At 45.7% G+C, this 24288-nt stretch overlaps 1 protein-coding gene across 1 annotated transcript in view; it reads left to right on the forward strand.

Moving 5' to 3' along the window:
- Positions 1–288: 288 nt before the first annotated feature.
- The window catches only part of LOC143332175 (glutamate receptor ionotropic, NMDA 3B-like), a 67103-nt gene continuing 43103 nt past the window's right edge, over positions 289–24288 (forward strand). Inside the window, exon 1 of the mRNA XM_076749471.1 lies at positions 289–1025. Coding sequence (XP_076605586.1) covers positions 492–1025 — 534 coding nt within the window. The 5' untranslated portion in view covers positions 289–491. The remainder of the gene's footprint in view (positions 1026–24288) is intronic.

Genomic DNA, 24288 nt, shown 5'->3' on the forward strand with positions numbered 1-24288 from the left:
ACAAGAGGCAGTCTCCGTGAGAGGTTAGATTATTGGCCGGCAGGCGCATGGACACACACACACACACACACACACACACACACACACACACACACACACACACACACACACACACACACACGTACGTACGCACGCACACACACACACACGCCGAGACACTCACTCACACACACACACACTTCACAGCTGGTGTGCCTTCCTCCAGCAGAGACTGACAGAAGCGGGGCGACCGCTCTAAGCTGTGAGCGCTCATCTCTCCTCTCCTCCACCAGCGCGTCTTTTACTGTTGACATAAAAACTTTGAAGAGGTGAGAGGCGAAACGTCAAAACGCCGACAAATCACCGTCGACAGCGCGCATCAACAAAGAGAAAGGGGGAAGAAAAGAACCATCAAGTCCGAGAAAAGCGGTGGAGCCGGGAGAAAGAGGGAGCTATGCCATCTCCCGTTGAGCTGAGCCCAGTCCTCCTCTGTTGTGTGTCGGAGCTGCAGCATGGTGTCTCTCTCTGGACTCTGGACCTACTGCCTCGCCCCCGGGAGACCTCATCTCCTCTTCCTCTCTGCCCGACCGCTCCTGCTGCTTCTTTTATTAACCGTCTTCTCCTCCCCGGAGCCCTGCTTTCCGCACCCTCAGCCTTGCCACATACTCGCCCGAATAGGACACACCGTGCGCCTCGGTGCGCTCTTGCCGACCCGCCAGCCGGCACGGATACAAAACGCGCTCAACCGCGCCCTGGCTAGCCTCCGGCACCAGAGCGGAGGGGCAGACTCCTCCACGACGACCTCCCAGACACCTCCTCTGCTGCCCTACAACCTGAGCCTGGAGATGGTGGCTCGATCGCCCGCGGGAGGGGACCCGGAGTCGCTGTACCGTAGCGCCTGCCAGGACCTGGTGGTCAGAGGGGTATCCGCTGTGCTTGCCTTCCCCCGATCCAGGGAGGAGCTGATCCAGGTGGAGTTCCTCTCGTCTTTCCTGGAAATCCCCTTCATCTCCATTCTGGAGGACACGGAACCTCTTGTGACTAAGGTATGGATGGATTGTGTGTGTGTGTGTGTGTGTGTGTGTGTGTGTGTGTATTTGTGTATTTGTGTGTGTGCGTTTCTCCGTCCCTGTGCTGTCTCCAGTCATCTTTAAAGCAACAGCAAACAGTGAAGCTTATTCGGGTGTATTTCATTGTTTATATGCTTTCTGCACCTTGCACTTTAATAAGCAGCAGCCTTCAGCCCAACATATTTTCGTTTGGACCTTTATCAGAGAGTTGACATTCATGGATGAACCGCTGACTGACCCATTGGCCTGTGGCAAGGATGTCGGTGTCTGAGGAAAACTCTTCTCACCTGCCAGATTTTAAGCCTAGCTGAAGGCAAAGGAATAATGTAAGGAACTGGTAACTGTAACAGGGATAATAAGAGCAATTATTCTTCAAGTCAGTCTGAGGAATGACTGGAATAATAGTATTAGGAGCAGAAATAGCAAAAATATAATATGAATAATTGGAATAGTAGATGAAAAGACCATTTAGGGTCTCGGATTCTTAAGATGCACTAAATGTTTCCTTCCAGCAAAGCCTGATGTGCAGATTGATCTCAGCTGAGCTTTGCTGGTGAACCTGCAGGCCCCTCACATGCATGTTTAATATCTGGTAGCTCTGCCTTGGTATTGGACTGAACCCCCAGGCCCCCCAGCCGCAGAGCTTTAAAGTGAAATGTTTTTTTTTTTTCCTCTCTTTAAGCTCTCTTCTTGTGTGTGTGTGTGTGTGTGCTTGTGTCCATGTGTGTGTGGATTTGCATTACTCACGTTGTGGGGACATAAATCTGTTTACACTGTCATATTGTGGGGGACTTGCCTTCCTTGTGGGGACAAAATGCAGGTCCCCACAATGCAAGTCACTGAATTTTAAGGGGGACTTGGGTAAAGGTTGAGTTAAGGTTAAGCAAGTAGTGGTTATGCTGAGGGTGAGTCTCCAGGAAATGAATGTAAGTCTGTGTAACGTCTCTGAAAATGATGGAAATGCATCTGTGTGTGCGTGCGTGCATGCACGCATGCATGCGTGTGTGTGTGTGCTAACAGAGTCTGACTCCAGAGTGAGAGACAGAGTGTGTGTATGCGTGCAGCTGAATGGATGTGTGTGTGTGTGTGTGTGTGTGTGTGTGTGTACGTATGTATGATTGAAGACGGCTGTGTTTTGGCACCTTTCAGAGTGAATCATTCAAACAGTTGAGAAACTGATAGATGGCTGCTGTGGAGAGGTGTGGTGTTTGCAGCTCGTGCTATCTGTGTGTGTGATCACATGTGTGTTTATGCGTGTGTGTTTTGCCCAGTGTGTGTGTGCAAATCTGCAAGTAGGCAATCAGTGTGTGTGCGTGTGTGCGTGTGTGCGATGTTAGTATTCCCAGCAGCAGTCGAGCTGCATGCCAGTCAGTCAATCCAGCTCCAGTCATATCCGCCCCAATCCAACCGAGCAGCCAACTGCATCCCTCTGTCACACACGTACATTTGAGTGTACACCCCACACACACACACACACACACACAGGCACAGGCACATAAAGAGGACTTTCAACTTTCACACAGGTTCAGCTGAGACACACACACACGCACACACACACACACAGGCTGAACTAAGAGGATGCATTAGCGAGACAGGGAGGAGAGAAAGAAGGAGTGTGAGGGGGGAGATCTATACTTTAAGTCTGAAATCTTTGTCCTGTCGCGTCTTTTTGTCAACAATGGATTGCTTATTCGATTCAATAAAGCTCGCATGAGAGAGAAGTCACACCACTTGACGGATGTGTCGGCAATGCAAGGAGATAAGCAGGGGAGAGCGGAGAGATGGGGGGAGGACGAGAGGAAGGGGGGAAGGCGGGGAAGGGGGAGGAGGGGGGGGGGGGGGGGGTGTTTGAGCTGTGGGAGGCCTTTCAGTGGCACAGAACTGTGCCAAGCAGTCAGTGGGCAAAAGAGAAAAACCACCACTCTTTCTCTGTGTCTCTGTCTCAGCTTTTCAGTATTTTTAGCCTTAATGTCAAGCAGCATTTTCATACAAACGGACGCCTGTTGGGGTTCGCTTTTGTCTTTATGCTACACAAAAGCGCTTCAGCCTATGTTAAATTCAGGAAATCATTTTTCTCCCCGTGTCAGTGCTCGCTTCGTATGAGGCGTTCCAGGTATCTGGTGGCAGGAACACATGCTTGTTTGTAAGCGGTGGAAGAAAAAGAGGGTAGCCATGATGAGGAGTAATAACCAACAGCTGGATAAAAGACTGGGGGCAGGAAGTGAGAATTAATCAACAGAAATCCATGGTTAAAGATGTCGCAGTGCTGAGCACAGTGTGTGACCACGGAGGAGTGACCTTTAGGAGAAGGAACCGCAGCGAGTTCAGCCATTCGGAACCTAAATATAAGAAAATGTAATGGGAAAAAGAAACTTGCGTAATGAAACATGTCAAAATGCTCCCATTCTGCTCCGCTAACAGTGGAAGTTCGGGTAAACGGTGTCATGCTGAAACGATTACCTGACTAATGAGTGAACCAATCAACAGAGAACGAATTGATTAAAAAATGTTAATCATCGTTTATTTAGCAGAAATTGTCTGTTTCCATCTCATATTTAAGGATTTGCTGCTTTGCTCCATTTTCATATCACTGTAAATTTAATGTATTTTCCATTAGAAGCAATTTGAAGATAAGTCCTGGTGAATCCGTTAGACGCAGTCAACAATTGATCAGTTTATCATAAAAACACCAAATTGCCTTATTGGAAACAGCAGAAATTGTTATTTCGATGCATGTTCAGCGAAGGTTGTAATGCGTTGTTTTTGTCTGACACTCCAGGGTGCACGTCTGTAGACAGGGGAGCAATGTGAGAAATGAAATAAAGGAGGCTGGGAGGAGGTGGGACAGGTTCTTAAACACACACAGAGAGGCCAGTGACGAGTGAGTGAGTCAACAGGGAGGCAAATTGTTACTCTGTGCAAACAGGGAATCATACTCTGGTATTTCGCTGATAGCCAAATACACAAACAGAAGATATAATTCTAATTAAAAATGCTATTTACATTTTAGCATCAGAGGAGGAGGAGGAGTACTCCTGAGACAGGGAAGGAGGGCCGGAGAAATACAGAGACAAAACAAACGCCTCTGCCAAAAAATTTGCCGGATCCGTCACAGATTGATCCAAAAAAAAGGAGTTTTTTTGTTTGTTTGTTTGTTTTTGGACGGAGAGTCTTCTCCCCTGAGTTTTTGAAGAATTTCCTGCAGGGTATTGGGAAGTGAGCCCATGTTTTTCTGGTGAACGGATCCCTTCTCTGGACATCAGAGAGACGCACACACATGCAGGAGGAGACACTCGCTATGCTTCCCTCCAGCTGTCAAGTAAATTAAACAAGTGTACCAATTTTACTCCGCAAAAAAATAAAAGGCGACTTATTGAGAGCACCTCCATCACAGGCTAAATAGATTTCCTGAAGGTCAAAGAACACATCTATGAGAACAGAAAACAGTCTTTTAGGAGTTATCTAGTTATGGCACGGTATTATTTTTCCTTACTGTCTGCTAATGAAATGGGTCACATGTCATCTGAAGACGAGAACAAAGACGTCAACTTTGCACAGCCGCGATGGGGGCGTCGCACGGCGTGTGTGGAGGTTGTGACGACTCCCTGAAACCACTGCTGAAAGGCTGTCGTCATTATGTGCTTGACGAGTAAATTCCTCCCGTAAATCCTCTGCTGTCAAAGTGCTCCTGTGTTGCAACACCGGACCAGGACAGAGAGACAGAAAAGGACGCAGACGGGGGGACGGAAAGGCAGACGGAGACAGAGGTCGGTTGTCCGTCTGCCTTCTCCTCTCTCTGCTTAGTCAGACAGAGCTGTGGGACTTGGTGATGCGTCTCTGCAAAGGAAGTGCTTATTCCTCCCAACCTACTTAAGCTAATTAGAACTACTGTGTGACCCCTAACTGTAAATCTTTCCCGTCCATCTATGGCAGGGAGGATGAGGGGAGGAGAAAGGGAGAGGGGACAGGGGGAGGAGGGGAAAGAGAGAGGAAATGGGCTTCTAACTCCCATCAGGGCCGTAATGGGCATTTGGGCAGGTGATTTGTTCATCAGTCGCTTTTCATTGAATTAGGGGGAGATATGAAATTGAGAATACGTGATGTTTAAGTGAAGAAATCCAAAAATAACCTTAATTAACCCGAAAAATGAATGAGCAGGGTTTTAGAATTCCACCAGTATGACAGGGCGTGTTGGTAATAGTCGCACAGTCATTACAGAACGAAATAATTCAGTTGCGCAATTGCCAGCAGATTTAATTGAAAAAGAATATCTCTGCAATCTGGGCCCGTTTTTAATGCGGCCAGCCTTTTTAAAGCACGGTCTTACCAAACAATTCTAGATTCGCTGATAATATCACAGGAATTATGTTGTGGATCATGATTTCTGTTCCGGAAATGTATTAGCAGGGAGAGCTGAAGGAAATGGTTTTGCTGATTCCTGAATGTGATTAGGTGAGAGGGGTGGTGTGGTGTGAATTCATTATTTGTCATACTTCACAGTGGAAGCTGTGCTCCTGCAGCTCGGTTACTGTCACTTAAACCTCGGCTGAGCTTAATACGATTGAAATTCACCCTGAAATTCTTCCATAAAGAACAATGCACAGGGCTGTTTTTTTTTCCACATATTCTGAATTTTTTTCTCTTTGTAGTTGACTTAGTCCAATTATTTCCACATTAAAGTCTGTATTATAATATTCCCTGCATAAGAAAAAGCATTTTGTTCGTGTTTCAAAGAGACTGCTTTCGACCTGCCTTATTTTTCTAACTAGACCTTGATCGAATGTGCACATCATTGTACGAAAGCACATTAGCTTGGATCCTGTTGCTCCAACCCCTTGCACTTGTTACTGTGCCACAGTGCCTCTGAATCACGGCATTAGCTGAATGCCTAAACTGCAGATGCTGATGTCACGGCTGTTATCCCTTTCCCTTAAACCCAATCACTACAATAAGCACTCAAATACAGTCAGGTGGTGTATTATTCATGAAGTTTCCACTGTTTATTATTTGGAATAATCTTTATCATTCTGGCGGGGAACTACTTTCCCCTCTGCGATCTATCCATCCTGCATTCTTTCATTAAGTCACTTCTTTTTTTTAATGACATACCTCATTCTGCTTAGTAAAATGAAGATTAGTACAGTAAAAAACCCAATTTGCGACTTTGAATGAAATTACATTTTAATCCAGGGACCCTGCTGAATAAGACGCATTGTGGCTCCGAGCTAGCCCCGCTCTCAGAGGACGCACACACGCGGGCGCACACGCATCGGTGCGCGCACGTATGCAAAGAAGCACATGCGCACGCCCCACACAAATGCATACCTGCATATATGCCATTCAGACACACACACACACACACACGTGCAGCGTCTGTTCTTTGCTCACTAAAGGTTATTAAGCCTAATGAGGCTTTGCAAGGCCATGCTGCCTTTAGTGTTTTCTTTGAGATGATGAGGGGATTTGTGCCCCGACCACAGTGGAATAAACGAGTGGAAAGAGAGGGACAAAACTTGTGCCGAGCCAGAGCCGCAGGCGAACTGACAGTTTGAGACAAGCAGGCCACTTAATGCAAACAGCTCAAAGCCTTTTCTTTATTAGTGTTATGATGACAGTTCAGCACGGTCTTGACTGAGCCAGATTAATTGAGCGGGGCAGAAGCAGCCGAGTATGTGTTACCAAAAGGACTGTGGGCTTGTTTGAGCTGCTCAGTGTGGCATTTGAGTCAGTGTTCTAATGTTTGGCTTGTGTTGGGCTCGTGTTTTTGCCTCTGGTGAAACAAATGTTTCCAGTAACTCCACACCAGTCTCAAATGTCTCCAGAGAGCAAAAAAAAAAAAAGAAAGAAATAATCAAATGAATCAGACCAGTGATGGATTGAGACAGAATGGGGAAAATGGGCTGCATGTATGAGGGAGAGGAGGAGATGTGGTTGTCATTACAGAGAGTTAATCGAGGGATTTGATGAGGTGTGTAGGGACCAAGGAGCGAGGGATCAGGGAAGAAAGGAGGAATCAGTGGGTAGGGAAGGCTGAAAGGAGGGATCGAGGAGGAAAGGGGAATCGGGTGTGTTAGGGAACGGGGAAAGGACAGTTCAAGGGGACGAAAGGGAGGAATCTGGTGGTTCGGAACGAGGTATCAAGGAAGGAGAGGAAGAATAGGGAATGATGGAAGGATGGGACGAGGAAGAAAACTGGGAACTGTGGGAGTGTAATCTGGAAAGAAACTGAGGAATCCAGTTGCATAGGACACAGGAAGAAATGATCCTTTCCAAGGGAGCAAGGAAAGAAGGAATCAATGAGCAAATGAAGGAATTAGGTGAAATGAACCAAGGAAAGGAGGCATCCAGATAGAAACAGAGGGATCTAATAGGACGGGTGGTAGGAAACAAGGAAAGGGACATCAAGGAAGAAGGGCAGGAACCCAGTAGCAGGGTCTGAGGCAAGGAGGGATCGAGGAAGAGGAGGAGTAAGGTGGAGAAAGTCGGGAATGTGAAAGAGAAGCTGGGGATCAGATAGGAAGGAGGGAGGATCAACTGTGGAACATGAGGAAGAAATACTGATGAGGTGAATCAGAATGAGGTGATGAGGTGAATTAGTGATCTAATAATAATAATAAACTTTTTCTGTATAGCACTTTTCATACAATAAAGCTCAAAGTGCTTTACGGCAGAGAAAGCACACGCAGCCAGTGCTTCACATAAAAAGACATGGAATTAACATAAAAATAAGACAAAAGAAGAAAGGAGGAATCAGGTGGTGTGCAAAGAGGGGAAGCAGGATCATAAGGGAAGGAAGAAGAAATCTGACAATGGAGAATAAGGGAAGGATTAAGGAAGAAATGGAGGATCATCACGGAAGAGAGTTACAAATCGGCCGTGGAATGAGTAAAGACGGGATCAGCAGACGAAGGGAGATCGAAGGTTGCAGGAAGAAGGGATGATGGAGGGCGGGAGCGGACGAGAGTATTGAAGGAATGCAGAGAGGGGTGACAGGAGGCCTGGGCCTCACGCTTCCTCTTCCGTAGAGGAGTTTGATGGAGGCAGTTTTATCTAAACTGTTCCAGTTCATTAGAGGATTAGTGAGTGATAACTTGGAGCTATCTGTGATTGAAAAACACCCTCACACCTACATGCGCGCGCCCATGCAGACATGGGAATACACACACACACACACACACACACACACTCACAAACACAAACACACACATGCTTGTGTTTCCATCACATTCATTTTCATGGAGAACTGGAAGTTTTCACCCTAAAATTTAATGACTTACATTATGAGGATTGGTGTTTTGTTCCCATGAGTCCCCACAACATGACATGCTGGCACACACTGCGCACGTACATAAAGGTTGTTTGCATATGATGACACGTCACTCTTTTGTCGTGGCGCAAACTGCAGATGGAGGGCAGGAAGTGCATTTCTGCTTAGGAGGCACTATAATAAGCACTCAAAATGCCTATTTTATATATGTTTTTGTGTCATTTATGGTTGTTCTAATCAATAAATCCAAGAAACCATGTGGAGCTTTCACGCAGTACCAAGAGTTGTTGTTCATAACGGTGAAAAAGCAAGAAATTGACAGAAAAATAGTGGAAAAAATGATTTGTGAACCATCTGCGGTTGGAAGGAGCTGAGTCGGCTTATGGTGGAAATAGTGTAACTTTAACCATTGTTATAAATCAATGCTGATAGACGAGCCGCGTCTTTAGTGGCGTTTCACCGGACCTTTGCGAGTGGTTAACCTTGTAAATTACTGTCACGTAAACGTCAACCTTCAGCATCTCGTCCATCACTTCCTGCCCCGCATCTGGACTTAATGTCACGTGACTGCAAACAACCTATTAGACTCGTGCAAACGTGTTCAAAACGCAGAAAAGCAAAGACATGTGTTGACATATACTCTCAGACTTTCCACGACCTTCCAAGTTACTTTCATCCTGTATGTGTGTGTGTGTGTGTGTCTGTGTGTGTGTGTCTCTGTGTGTGTTATTGTGTTAGAGTAGGTGGCAACTGAGGCACAACACCACAAATCTGGGCCAGGTGGGCTTCAGTGATAAGGGCAGACTTGAAGACAACACACACATAGGGCCCTATAGATGCTCCCATAGGTCACAGGTGAAAGACGAGCAGACGGGAGAGGCAGACAGGAAGCAAGACAGGTGAGAGAAGGTGAGAGAGACATGTGCTGATGTGAGATTAAACAGATGCTGACAGATGGCTGTGGGACACGGCTGAGCGGGTGCCAAAGCGACAGGTTAGCCAAACACCCTGGGGTGAAGACGAGAAAGTGGGGTAAAACGTCCATAAAGGGGGGAGATAAAATTAAAGCAACAAAGGACAAAGAGTAAGCAAGAGGAAGAGATAGAGAATCAAACAGGCGTAGACAGACAGGGTGAGGGACTGGGACGGGTTGACGGGGGAAAAAGGACAGATAAAAAAGAGAGAAATAGACAGCAAAGTTAAGTGAGCAAGCTAGTCAGAGATAAAAGAAAGGAAGAAGAAGAGGACGGGGAGGTGACAGAGGAAATGTGACGGAGCAAAAAGCTGTCAGAGATGAAGTTATTTGGGAGGCGGGTGAGGTGTAGAGAGGGGATTGAAAGATGGTAGACCCCAAGGTAACTTCTGTGTTCCTTCTGGGATATTTATGTTGGGAGCTGGCAACACAACGGGGATGATTTAGAGCCCATCTGGATGGGCCTCAACACCACCTGCCCACAGAGGAAAAGCTGTCTGAAAGGAGACACACAACAGCGCACGGGCGGCAGTCACGCACACGCACGAACACACATGGTTTACATCGGTTACATGTGTCGAAACGCAGCCGTTTCATCCGTTTGGCTCGACTCCAGCTCGTTGGATTTGATATGAAATAATCTCCATTATGCTGAAATGCTGGTGGTTAGGACAATGCACTGGGGCAATGATGCTGAACACACAGAGCAGGACACAGGGGACCTTTTTAAAGCCAAGAGGTGGAATATTCTGGTCGGGACAGTCATCTGACATCAGTCCAATTCAAAGGCAAAAAGCCCCCAAACGGACGACGCGGAGGAGTGACGAAGGCTGCAGCACAGGCCTCGCCAAGCAAGAAAGCAGGTGTCTGCTGATGTCTATGGACCGCAGACTTCAAACATTAAATATCATCGCTTTGTTTGAAGTCAGACTCCCTCCTTACTTTTTGTGTAAGGAAGGATAAACTAGAATTAAAGCCCACTGCAGTTATTGTAGTTTTCCATTGTTTAGACGACAGTGTATTTGTGGAAACGGTGTCACAGCCCTGAGCTTCCAGGTGGGCGTTTCTAATGTCTTCAGAGCGGCTTTGCTGGGAGACACGCCGTCGACTTCCGTAGTGCGCTGACTGATGACCCTCAGATTTTGTTGCCAGTGCAAGACGACAAAAATGTGAAGGTTTCTCCTGTTTAACAGCATATCGTCAGCTATCAGCCGTTAGGAGTTTAATGTCTGTCCCTTTAAAGCAGCTGTTTTTAAAGTCTGACACCGACACTGAGACCACCAACACCCCCTGTCTCCTCTAATGGAAAAACAGCAGTGATAGTGCTTTGTCTTTCTTTGATTTGGGAGAATATCAGGCTTTATTCAGTCCCTGGTTTTTATGTGAAGCACTTGATGCATCTCGTGTCTTTGTTGTAAAGCGCCTTGAAGCTGCATTTCTTGTATGAAAGGTGCTGTACAAATAAGGTTTATTACACATTATTATGCTGTAGTTACAGCTGCTTTGTGCTTTGGATGATGGTGTGTAATGTTGTCAGAGGTTTTTAGCTGTGGGCTAAAAAGTCCGGTTTCTTTAGCCTATATTTGGTTAAAATTAGCACCATTAAAAGTCTGCTGTTCCTGTTGTTGTCAGGACCATCTTATGTCCATGATTTCTAAATGAATTTCCGAACATTTGCTGGTGATGGACATGAGATGAGGAGCAGCAGCATCTTCGCCTCAGGTCTCCCACAGCTCCCACTCCCCTCAGTGTGAAAGCCTCTGCATTACAGCATTCTGCTGTTAATTCTCTCTTCCAGTTCCAACATGTTAGCTTAGCTTGCTAACCTTGGCCCTGATTCCCACATTTCTCTCATGTTATTTCAACCTTTGCCGAGTTACTGGCAGCCCTTACGCACTCACTGATGCATTTCTCCTGCATTTTAAACCCCCTTTCATGGGTCCAGATGTGGTGGTGGCTAACGACCAGACTGTCAAAACTGACAGCAATGGGCATGTCCTGTGAGATCAGGGCTCTGTAAATGACGCCGTAATTTCAATCACAACATGGCGTAACATAATGGAGTCGTGAGCGCTGAGGTCACACACTGGAAAGCAACACATGATGGAGGTTGTCCTAACTGGCTGTTGGAATTGAAATGACAGAAATGGGCTATTATATGCACCAATCAAATTACAGCATTATCATCATCAATGATAGCAAAACATTCCCAACCAACACCAACATAGGGGGCGCTGTTATCGCAGAAAAATAATAAAAATGTACATTTCGGGGGTATTTTAAAAGCAAAGTAAAAGCATATAAATGGATGTTTATAGCAAAAATGAGTTTTATTTCAGTTCAACTTAAAGTTTCTTAACTTGTCCAACAGCCTGAGGACTCACGGGTAAATACGCTTACTGTTTATCTGACATGGATGGAAAAACCCTCAAATTAGAGCCAGCACTTTAACTTCCCTGTCTTATTTCAAATCCAGTACAAAACCAATAGCCCCAAAAATACCTTCACCTGCTTTCTGACTTCACATCCTTTCCCACACAGATAAAACGCACACTGCACAACGCAGAAACACACACTCCCCCCCAACCCTGTAATCTCTTATAGCTGCCATACTACATAGACATATGCTGTAGATGCAATCATACACACACATACACACACACACACACACACACACACACACACACACTTGTGCCTGTATGCAAAACAAAGTGAAACACACACTTACACACATCAGACATGACAGTCACAGCTCTACCCCACACACGCATGGATACGCATGCTCAGTCAGATCGTATCCGAGAGCATCCATCATACACACAAGCGGTTGTCACTTGTTGGGAAGTCTTGTTTCTGTACTCTCTCTCTCTCTTTCTCCCACTCTCTTTCTGTATTGACCTCTGTGTTCGAGCTGCCTCCATAAAGCAGAGCAGAGCGGAGCGGAACGGCAGATAAATCCTGAGTGATATCCCAGGCCGACTGCCGGTGCAGGGGAAACATCAAGACGATCTGATGTTCATATGCACAACATCTAACGCATAAACGCTGTTTATGGGCTGGAAGGAGACACGCAGACATGGCACAAGCGACGGCGAGACACTGTGAGACGAGGGGCAGCAGGGACAAAGAGATTTGAAAGGGAGAGGATTGAAGGCAATGGATCAGAGAATTGGCAAAGAGACAATAAAGGAAAGCTTCAGGGTGTGGTGACAAAAAGAAAAGAGACGGAGAAATAAAGGTGAGGGAAGTGTGATAGAGACAGGGTGTGATCAATTTTCCTTCATCATTGCCCTTCAAACAGAGGACAGACCGTCCTCCAGATAGCGCTAGAGCAGCTTCCCTGTCGCACTTATCTCATGCCAAGTCATGCAAGAGAGCGGAGCAATATTTCACTCTAATTCAGGTCAGTAGCATGCATATATCTTGCATCTATCCCCCATTCGCTGGGCCTTTTTTCAAAAGAACTGAGGAGCAGCGCAGAATTACAACTATTTATAACACTTTCGGAGATTTATTCTGCGACCGAGATCTGGACTGTTGGAGAGAGGAGACATCTATTCAAATAAAGTGACAAACAGCATGAAACAAACTCATTTTTCTCGAAGCAGTGCGTCATACCTTTACGGCTGAATGCTAACCAGTCTAGGCTGCGCTCTCTTTGAAGTACCTGACTGAAGTTCTTACTGGGATGCCAAACAGGAGTGTGGTGTTGCTGGCGTTGGAAAAAGAGGCGGTTGCAGCAGGAAACAGCACAAAATTGAGCAGAATCACTGGGCTGAGGTACCTCAGGCGAGGAAAAACAGAGCTGAAGAAAAGGGGATGGACATGCACGGAATATTTCAGGTAGCACAGCTGGATGTTTGTTATTGTGTTTGTTTATGAGCAGAGCGGGCGAACAAGAAGGGCATGTTAGGTTGAGTTTTTGCCAGAAGTAGGCTGTTTACTTCCTTTCAGTCATGACACTCTGTCAGAGCGGACTGGCCTTGAGGCATTCAGGTGGAATGGTTCGATAGAAAGATCCTTTTCAGGCAGGACAACCGGGCAAAATGGTTGGATGGACATATCCTTTTCCGGCTGTGTGATGGTGAGGCCTGCTGAGAGAGATTTGTCAGGTATAAAATTGGATCAGGCAAGAGATAGCTCAATTTTGCCTGATATGCCTCAGAAGAGCGGATTGAAATCTTTACTTTCCACATGGAAGTTCTTATTTGGGATTGTTGCAGTACAGCGAGTGATAATATAACAGACATTAGAGACAGAAACTGCTGTCCTGTTAGTCTCACCCTCGTGGCTTTGGGCAGAAGCACTTTGCATTGCCTTTCGTCACCCAACTATCTACATCAGCACCGGTGTCTAAAAATATTTTGCCGCCCTTAACATTGCTGTGTTTGGTGAAGAGAGTATAACACAAGTTTTTCAGCCTCCAACGGATGCCTTTTGGCTCTTTTTGGATGTCCCTTGACAAGGGAATAAATTCACACCTCACCGTGCTGCATATCATCAGCTATCGATAAATATTAATCAATTGCAGGCTCAAAGCTGCCAAAATGCTTAAATCATTATGAAACAGCGTTGTTGTGCCATGGTTATGTAACGCATTATAAATTTATTGCTCTGGGACTAGCTAGCTTAAATGTTGAATACTCATTCCAGAAGTCTCCTGCTGGCAATGAAGAAAAATAGGATGCATTTTCCATGAGAGATGAAGCATGAAAATGATGATTTTATGCTTTGAGTTTTGGTTACGTTTTACGCTCCAGCTGAATTAATTGTTGGGTTTTTAACGTGCGTCAGCTGGGAGACTCGGGACTTCATCTCATCCGGCCACTGGTGTGCACGGTTATCCAGCTATGATGTGCTTTCTTTTTTTTTTTTTGTTTTGGCAGAAACAAAGCAAAGCTTATGACTCAGCAAAGCAATCACTGCCTTTGACATTCCTGCAGTCACTCCCGGACTTTGTTTAACAGTGCTAATTTTCAAATGGCAGTGTATTACAACTGAAGCAATCACTGGCAGCCTTGTCAGCCGTGGTTAAAGGACGCCTGGTAGATCAGGACGTGCCCGGTCCGGCCATTCTGTGTCGGCCTCCATCAGACCGTCGTGGCCATTGCAGTGCTGGGCTACAGGTCGAGTGCCAAGGCTTTCCCAGCAGCGGCGGAGCTCTGCCAACATTATTGTTTGCCTGCACGTGTGCCTTTTGTCATAATGTTGGATGTGAAAAATGCTTTGTGGCGTGTGTGTGTGTGTGTGTGCGCGCGTTTGGTCATTACTCTTCTTTGCCTTGGCATGCCAGTCCTCTATCTGTTGTGCAAAAGGCTGATCTTGTTCCAGGGTGGTGGAATACTTTGACTCATCAAGAAGTGAGTGTAATGATTTCTGTGTCACATCTGGCAACGCTTGAGATTTAGTTCTTGGAATGCAAATCTGGATTTTTAGGTTTTATAGCTGCATTAATTGGATTTCGGCCACTTGGAGCAGCGCAACAAGCCGAAAATACGACGTTGGTATATTTTCATCTGTATAAGCTGTTTGCCAAGGCTTTGCTGGTTGCACATCCAGCAGACTCAGCTGGAGATTAACGCTTATGTTTCTCAGTTTCTGGCTAATATTCACTCTTCTTTTAGGTCTGTTTTGGTCTCCACCGACTGGCAAAAATGGCTGTTTTTAGATGCTCGATGCTCTGCTGTGTTCACCAGCTCGTTGCTAACTTTGTCTGCCATTTGGATTCGGCGCTGGACAAATCGGATAAACAGCTGACTTTTCAGACTTTTCAGGTTTCAGTGGTCGGAAATGAGGCTGATGAAAGAGGAGTTTTGCGACCTAGCAAACCATGATTTTGCAGATTTATAATTAATAATTCTATTTGGTTACAGATTCAAAAGCTCAAATTTGCCATTGGACCCAGTCCCATTGTGTGTTAGCATGCTTGTACGGGGTGAGTGCACTGTATGTAGGTTGTACGGCTTAAAGGGTGCTGCTCAGTTGTAATTCCTTGCTGGCACTTAAAGAATGAGTTATTGATCGGCACACGCACGGCTTCTTTTCCTGCTTTACGTAAATCAGTTTGTGATTGACAGGCCCCTGACATGGAGCTGTCCACCCCATTGACTGTTGATTTCATCAGCGTACCTCCGTTCTCCAGGAAACCGCTGGGCTAACTCTGCTTTCAAATCAGCATCAGCTGTGTCTCCAAGTGCATTTATTAACAGTGGATATTTTCCAAAACCTAATAATATAGCTGGTTTTCTCTCAATAGCATGCCTGAGATTGCACAAGCCTAAGTGATTAGTTTTGCGGCAGCACAAATCGCTCGGAGGTAGATTGTCAGCGGAGAGTGCACGAGGTCCTCAGGAGGAAAGCATTCAGTCCTCCTGCTATTTAATTATGAGGGCGGCAAACCCCTGGGTGCATGGCTTCATTCTCCCACAACAGTGGCTCGCTAACAAACTCCGCTGAGTGCCTTTGATTGATCTGAAGCCATTTGAGGTGGCCGTGAAAAGACAAAGGCAGCGACAGAAGGAGGGAAGGGGAGAGGAGGGGGAGAAGAGGGCAGGAGGGGAGGGATGGGAGACGGAGGGATGAGAGATGGAAGGGGGGAAAAAAAAGGGGGACAGGGAGTGAGATGCCAGCGGGGAGAGAACCATGGAGGCAGGGAGACGGAATGAGGGATGAAGAGGAGCACGGATGGCTGGAGGGATGAGCAGAGAGGGGGGTGGTGTTGCTGGAGTCTATCCTGGACACACAACTACACAGGAGGTGCATCGAGCTGAGCGTGCACACACACACACACACACACACACACACACACACAAAGAAACATTTACACACAAGCCCACAGCACAACACACTTTGTTACAGTATTGTTAGCGCTTCTCCAGTATCAGGGGAGCAGAGATGTGGATGTATTTGCATAAGTGGGTATTATACTCTGATCCAGTGGACAGTAGCGATGGCTAAACTAGATAAAATAAAGCCTTCTTTCTCTGTTTCCCTCCCTCCCCGACCCTGTTACCACACACAAACTCTCCATTTATTGCTTACTCCCTTTTTTTTCTCTCCACACTCAGGACAGATTCGTCCTCTCTTCCCTCATTTCCCACTCCGTCTCCCTGCAAACGCTCTCCTGACCAAACACATCCATCCAGTGTATTTGTTGTGCAGCTAACATTTTCCGCTCCCTCCAACTTCTCCCCTTATCTGCTTTACTTAACTCCCAGTGTGAGAACTTTTTCAATTATCCCTGCCTCCACCTCTGAGGGTTAGGGGCGAAGGCACTGTTTTGGCAGGATAAAACGTCCGCAGAGGAGAGAGGGAGAGGGGAAAAAGAGAAGGATAGCAGGGAGGCAGGGAGGGAGGGAGGGAGGGAGGGAGGGAGGGATGGGAAGTTGAGGGAGAGATTCCGCAGTGACTCCGTTCCAACAAGTCATCTTTCATTTTTATGACTTCAATCAAGTGTCCTTGAAGCTTAAATATACTCAGATCATGCACTCGTATCCTGGCTGCAAGAGTGGGATACTCTTAAGTATAATACCTGCGCTGCTTCATTGTGTGCACAGATTTTAATGTCTGTCACTCTAATGCTGTCATTTATTAGCAAACGGTGTCCTGTCCCCGCTCTGCTTTGGCACCGACACAAGAACGCACAGCATCTCCCCCTTTTTTTTTTTATTCTTTTTTTTTTATGTCTCTTGGTCATTGTCTCTCGCTGTGCGGTCTCTCTTTCCCCTCCCACACCTTTTTATCCTCCATCTCTCGCTTTCCTCCACTCTCGCGCGCACACACACACACACACACACACACACACACACGCTCTCTATCTGTTCCTTGGCAGGAGACCACTGCAGTTTGTCACACACTGTGCAATATGGTACAGACTGGAATCACTAAAAAGTATTTCTATTTCTATCTGTTTCTATATTGCTGTCTCTTTGTCTTTGTGTGTGTGTGTGTGTGTGTGTGTGGGTGGGAGAGAGAGAGAGAGAGAGAGAGACATAGAGTGTAAACTTGCTGAGGAAGTAACCTTGCCCAGAGAAGTCTTGCTTCAGAAAGTCAACTGTCGCCTTTGTGTGTGTTCCAGGACAGTTACAGAGTTATAGGAGTGTGTAATTCCATCTGTCGGAGTCTACCTCACTGTGTGTGCGTGTGGGTGTGTGTGCGCGTGTGCACGGCGGGACTGCTTCCTGTTCCTGCAGCCATTCCGAGTCCTTGTCCCATTTCCATCCTTCTTTTTCTTATTAAGACTTCTCCTCTCTGTCTCTCCATCTCTCTGCTGTTCCTCTCCATTTCCTCATGCCTTTCACCCCCCCCATCCACCTCCCACTCACCTTTTTTTTTTTTTTTTACCTCTCTCACCCTCTTATCGCTTTCTTTCCCCCTCTTTTCCTCCTCCTCATTTCCAAACCTGTATGGGATTGCTGTTCAGAGCCATCGAGCCCAGAGCTTGTAATACCCCGACCAGAGTTATTTAGCTGCGCTATGACAGGTAGGGAAATGAAATCACCACTTGGCCGTGTGTGTGTTTTTCTTTTCGTTTCCCTTTACTGTTTCTCCTTCCCATTTATGAGACCCTGCTGCAGGGCTATTTTTAGTTGGCTGCCACCTTCTCACTGGCTTGTAAAACCCGACCGCCAGACGTTCACTTAGGCAGAAATTCTCTATCATGATTGTGGGATTGATGAATGATATTGTTATCCGCAGCTGTGTTTTCCATTAAAGCACCTCTCTCTCTGTCCCGCATGGTCATTTTTTTTATAACCACTTCGGAGAAGGACTCAAAACTTCCACAACTCCGGGCAAACTTTCTGTTTTTGGCCGATAACTAACTGATGATAAACTGATCAATTGATAGAGCTTCTGGCTCTTGTCAACACTGTCATGTACATTTTTAGCCGTAGCCAGCAGCTTGGCTCTTGGGATGGCGAATGCCCATCTGTCTGCTCATGCTTACTTTAGTCCAGACTGAAATATCACAACAAATATTTGATGGATTAGCCATGAAATCTTGCACAGACATTCAAGGCTCCCAGAGGATGATTTTTAATGACTTTGGTGATACACTGACGCACCCTGTAGCGCAACCATGAGGGTGATATTTGTGTCTTTGAGTGAAATATCTTTACACCTATTGGACTGATTGCCATGAGTTTTTGGTACAAACATTCATGATGAGAGGTTGTGATTACCTGAATTTTCCTCTAGTGCAATAATTAAGTCTGAATTTTGATTTGCACAGAGGTTTGGTGTATCGCCAAACACCTGCAAAACTAATGACATTCCCATCAGCCTCAGCTGTGCTCTAGTGATGGCAGCTCTGGTCTGTTGGTCGGTCTGGCACTTTGGCCCAAGCAGTACAGACGTTCATGGTCTCCAGAAGATGAATCCTCCTGACACTGATTATTCTCTGGTTTTTGCTCTTGCATCTGCAGCATGTTTACATTTGCAGGTTTAGCTGAATTGTCTCAACAATTAGCGGATTAGTTCAGATATCCACGTCAGGATGAACTGTAATCGCTTGGTGATGCCTTAACTTTTCATCTAGTGCCATCGTTAAAGTCAAAATTCTCATTCAAATACTTTGATTTATGACCAAATACCTGCAAAGGGGCATTCCCACCAGCCTCAGTGGTACTTCATGTTTAGTTCTAATGAGCAAATGTTAACATACTAATGTGCTAAACTGAGATGAGAGCATGGTTAACTTACCTGCTAACCATCGCCATGTTAGCATCGCCACTGTGAGCACGTTAGCACGCTGATGTTACAATTTAGCTCAAAGCACTGCTGTGCATACAGAGCTGCAAGCTTGGCTGCAGACTCTTAGATCTTAAGGGTTTGTGAAACAAGTCCAGTAGACAAATCTAGATCTGTGGCCACAAAACACCCAGAAAACTATAATCTGAGAACTTGTTTGTATCAAACTTATAGAGTTAATAGTAATTTAACTGTCAAATGGCCCAGTCTTCATCCAGTTAAATGTGTCCAATACAGCTGCACATCAACCAGCTTCTGTTGGTGTAGTCAAAGCACATTTGTCTGTTACGCTTCGGCCTCTTCTGCAGATTCTTCATCCTCATGTGAAGTGTCACGCACACAGTTTGTACGCGTAACAGGCGAGTTGTTCACCCCACCTCTCAAACAGAAAAAGGTGGATTTAGCTCCCCGTGGCTCTCCTGTACAGAAACTCCATGTTTTTGTGCCCAAACAGAAAATGAACCGGCGGTGCCGATTCCAGAGTTGTCGTATTTCATTCAAAACATTTCACACCCTCTGAAAGGATCCCATATCAGTCCTGGTCCCATAAAACTCCTCCGTGGATCGATTTGCTCACGCTTCCGTAAAGAAGTGGGTGCAGTAGCCCAGAGGTTGGAGAAGGTTTGGATTGGATGGCTGCTGCTGGGAAAATGTGGGCAGAGTACAGTATAAGGTGCTTTTTAAGCAAAGTGGTGGAGTATGGAAGAGGACTGGAGTGAAAGTGCCAAAGTGTGAATGTGAAGTAGGGTGAATATGACAAAGCTTGTGCATGGCTGGCTGATATTCCCTGGAAAAATTTCAAGCCGAAAAAGAGAAACTCCTCTGATATGGCTCCTTTTGGGGACAAAAATGCTGCTTTTCTATAAATGACTGAAGCGACTATTCTGTAGAAGCCCTTTTTTCTTGAGAGCAACCATTTCCATCTGCACATTTTTTGGGGTTTTTTTTTTTTTTTTTGCCAAGCTCAGGGGCCCAGCCGAGGTGACAGATCGGTCCCACGGAAAGGACAAGCTGCCTGATGTTCAAGAATGGAAGACTTGTGAAGTTCTGATCCGTAAATGTCATTTTATCTCTTGGCTATCTTTCAAAAACTCATTCTCTCTCTGTCTCTCTTAGGGGTGTAGCTACACACACACACACACACACGCACACACACACACACTCTCTTACTCATCTGTCAGATGCTTAATCTGATATTAAACACACTCCCGAATGCAACACTACCCTTCAGAGCTCCCATTTACCTCTGAGACACATGCGTACCTGCCAATGACACCCCTCCCCTCTCTTCTTCACCACCTCTTTCTTGCTCTGTCTCTCTTAAATACTGGGACACCACTGCCAAAGGCATTGATTTCTTCCCCCATCTTCTCTCTCTCTCACGCACACACACACACATCGACCTGTCAATGCCACAAAGCACCCTTTCCCTTTGAGCAGCCTCCCTACAAATGTCAGGTGGGGTAGTGGGGGGGCTGCAGGAAGAGGAGGGGTGGATATTGGGGCTGGATGGGGATTGAGAGAGAGATGCATACATCAGACACGAGGAGGATTTCACTTTTGCGTGAAATCACGTTATCAGACTGGCACAGGGTATGCCAGCCGGCAGAGGGAAGCAGGAGGAGGAGGTGCTGAGAGACAGGAGGGGAGGAAATGTTCTAGACACTGTATGCTTTCATATCCTGGCTAAGAAATATAATACATATTGAGGAGCAGTGATTTTACATTGATGAATTATTACTAGAAAGACTCACATTCTGTGGCCAGGACTGTTTAAGTGCTTCATTTGGATGTGGATGTGCACCGGCCAACAGGATTGGGTGTCAATTTCATGGTTACTTTGTCTTGTACACCAGCCTAAGCTTCAAAGAAATGTCTCAGATAGAAAGAGGAGCGTATAATCACCGACATAATATGCGCTCACACATGCTCATGCATACTATACACAGTTTTGGCATAATCTCCCCTGCCTTGGCATGTGGACGCACACGCCGAAGTGCTCACACTTTTATAGTATATGCATCATATTAGACAGAGCGTTCCAGCACTTGCAGCACACACACATGTACAGTAAAACTGTAGCGTATGTGCTCAGGAAGAAATATGCCTATGAGGCACACACACACACACACACACACACACTCTGTCAAACTTACTGTACGTGCAAACACACACATTCTGCTATGTGTTATTTATTATTTTGTTAGTCTTCATGTTGTATGGGTAATATTAATTATTCATCGCGTCTGGCAGCCCACAAATATCATCCCAGGAGATTAATATAAAATTTATCTGTCCCACTTCCTCACCGCCGTGCACGGCCGTGCCCGTGCTGTACCTGACACTGAGCAAAAAGCCTGTTTGCTATGCAGGGGAACCTCTGACAAGCCGGAGACCTAAAGTTGAGTTAATTAAACATTAAGCATTAATCAAAATGAGATCGTTAATCTCGACACGATTATCTGTGATATTTTGTAAATTATGTGCTCCTCCTCAGGCATACTGAGTGGAAGAGGACGCGCACTCGGGCATGCACGCGAGTCGACAGGCGTATATGCAGACACGCACACTTTGCATAGTCCTGTGTGTGTGTGTGTGTGTGTGTGTGTGTGTGTGTGTGTGTGTGTGTGTGTGTGTGTGTGTGTGTGTGTGTGTGTGTGTGTGTGTTTGGGCCGATAAACCATCTGACATTGCTCTTTGATTCCCTTTACATGTTTCAATCAACATCAATCAACACTTTGAATGCAGGTCTTTACATTATTTGAGAATGAAAGATGCAGCTGCAGAGGGAGGGAGACACCCTGATATGTGGATATTGCTTTCCATTCAGCTCGAGCATAAAAGGGTCAAACGTCATTGTGGACCACAGTAACTTCGCCGACCCGTCCACGGCACGCACGCACGCATGCGCACACAAATCACACACACTCACAGCTGCTCCCTCTAATTGAAAGATCACACATTGCGGAGGTGTTTGCCAACTAAGGAAATTAAGTTTGGCTCCTAAAACTCCCAGTACTTAAGAAGATCTGACGCATGCAATCTTTTTTATGAATCTAAATTGGAGGTGACTTTGTGGAGTGTTAAACTCTGAGCTGGCATTTACAGAAAGATTATTGCCTTCTCCTTTTCGCCCGTTTCTTTTCCTGCTCCTCGGCTTTGAGCGGCAGAGCCGTAGTTATCACTGGGTTTTGTCAAGAGAGGGACTGTGTCTCTGGCTCTGAGGCGAGTCTGGGTCTTATCACCGACTGACATTGTTTCCGGATACGTCTGTTGCCTCTTAGCACACACACAAAAGACAGAAACACACACTCTTCCGCATAGTGTTGATGCTCTTTCATAGGCTCATACAAACATCACAGACCTGTGTTTTTCCGTACAGGCACGTCGTTTCCCGCTCGCACACACATGTACATTCAACATCCAGCAGCAGAGACGTTGCCATCTAATCCCCTTATTTTGCTCTGGACTGACAATAGTTGCCTCGCTCTAAGTGGGCCACCCTTGCGCCTTTGTTGATGATAACACCAAGTTATTTTCCACAACTCTGAGCTGCTCCAATTACACCCCCTGGCTGTAAGCACTAATGGCAGATAAGTGATTAGGACCTAGTGCAGAGATTTGCCCCATTTATTTGATGCAGCAATTAATACTCAAACTGAGGTAACAGAGAGCCAGATTAGTGACGTGATCTTTCTGTTGCTCAAAGGAAGAGGCCATATTCCCAACAATGGTATAGTGATTACATTTGTACATAAATGGGGGGTCTTAAAGTCCTGCTGGCTCACAATCACGTGGATTCTGCCAGAGCATTCACTCTGTGGTCTCCAGAGTCTGCATCTGGCAAAACTCAGCCAAAACTCAGCATCTCAGTAAAGAGAAACTGCAAAGGCATCTGGACTCTGTACAGAATCCAATCAGAAAATATGCTTATTGTCCAAAATATCAATTATGAATCATTATTTCGATGAGGATGGGAGTTAAGTCCATGATTGGGGCAGACCTCCAGGGACTGCAAACGCTCCAGGTAAGTGTTTGGAGGGAACATAGTTTGTGGCCATCTGCTTGGCAAAAAATCAGTGGCCACTTTAAGATCTTTATGGTTTTAGTTTGGAGTGCTCTTCAGCAGTGCATGCCAGTTTCCAGACCCTTTCTTGTTGAGGACCTCTATATGAAAATCTGGTTTTAATACGGTTATTCATGCAGCTGACATTATGCTCGCATGGTGCATATTTCTAAATACATTTGTGCTTTGATAAATTAGCAAAACAAACAGCACACACACCAAATGAGGTACAGGTTTGTCCGAGGAGTTAGTTGATTTCTGTGGCTCAAGGCAAAGCATAACGAAGCTGGTTTGTGTAGTCTGCCGCTGTCAGTCATTTGTTTTTGCTTTAAAAAACAGTTCTCAAATCACTGTTGCAAAAACTTACACCTCAGTTTGGTTAAATTGACCCTTAAATTCCACTGGGCGTGTAAAGTCCACGCTCCATCCGTGACGGAGCCGATTGCTGCCATTTAAGACAATGTGTGCAATTCCACCAGGCGTGTTTGGTCTCTGTTTAAGAGGCTTCCCAGAAGCGTGTCTTCGCTCTGCGCCTAGGGGAATGCACAGCGTGTCCATTTTTGATGGATCACGTGTCAATCTGCACAGAGCAGATCGAGCCAGACAGGAAGGTGTAGAGAATCTGGTAAATTTTCAAAATACGACTCTCTGCACAGACTCTTGATCAAACATCAGTTAAAACATACCAAAAAAAACGCACCCATATACACTCACCGGCCACTTCATTAGGTACACCTGTGCATTGTAATTCATCCAAATGCAACAGTTCTGCCATGAATTTTACTTTTACAGACTTCAGTTCTTGTTGACACTGTCATAAAGGTAATAATTCTATATAACTATTTAGGTTATAGTGGGTGGTGGTGTTGTACTGAAGTGCGTTATATAGAAGTGCTGTAAGTGTTTCTAATATTTTGTCCCTCACATTCATCTAAATGGGTGGTAAAAATATCAGAAACAGTATAATGCAGTCCAGTTCAACACCACCACCCACTATGACTGTTGTACTGGACATTACACAGACTGTACAAGTGCACTTCCTGAAGTGGTCAGTGAGTGTAGGACTACACCAACAAATAAAAGAACAAAGGCCTCAAGAACACACACACAATGTGTTTTATGGAGTAAAACCAAGAGTAAACATAACTTTCGTTCGTGCACATCGAACTCCACAGAGTGTCTT

This window comes from Chaetodon auriga, chromosome 14 (genome assembly GCF_051107435.1).
Source record: "Chaetodon auriga isolate fChaAug3 chromosome 14, fChaAug3.hap1, whole genome shotgun sequence".
NCBI classification, from domain to species: Eukaryota; Metazoa; Chordata; class Actinopteri; order Chaetodontiformes; family Chaetodontidae; genus Chaetodon; species Chaetodon auriga.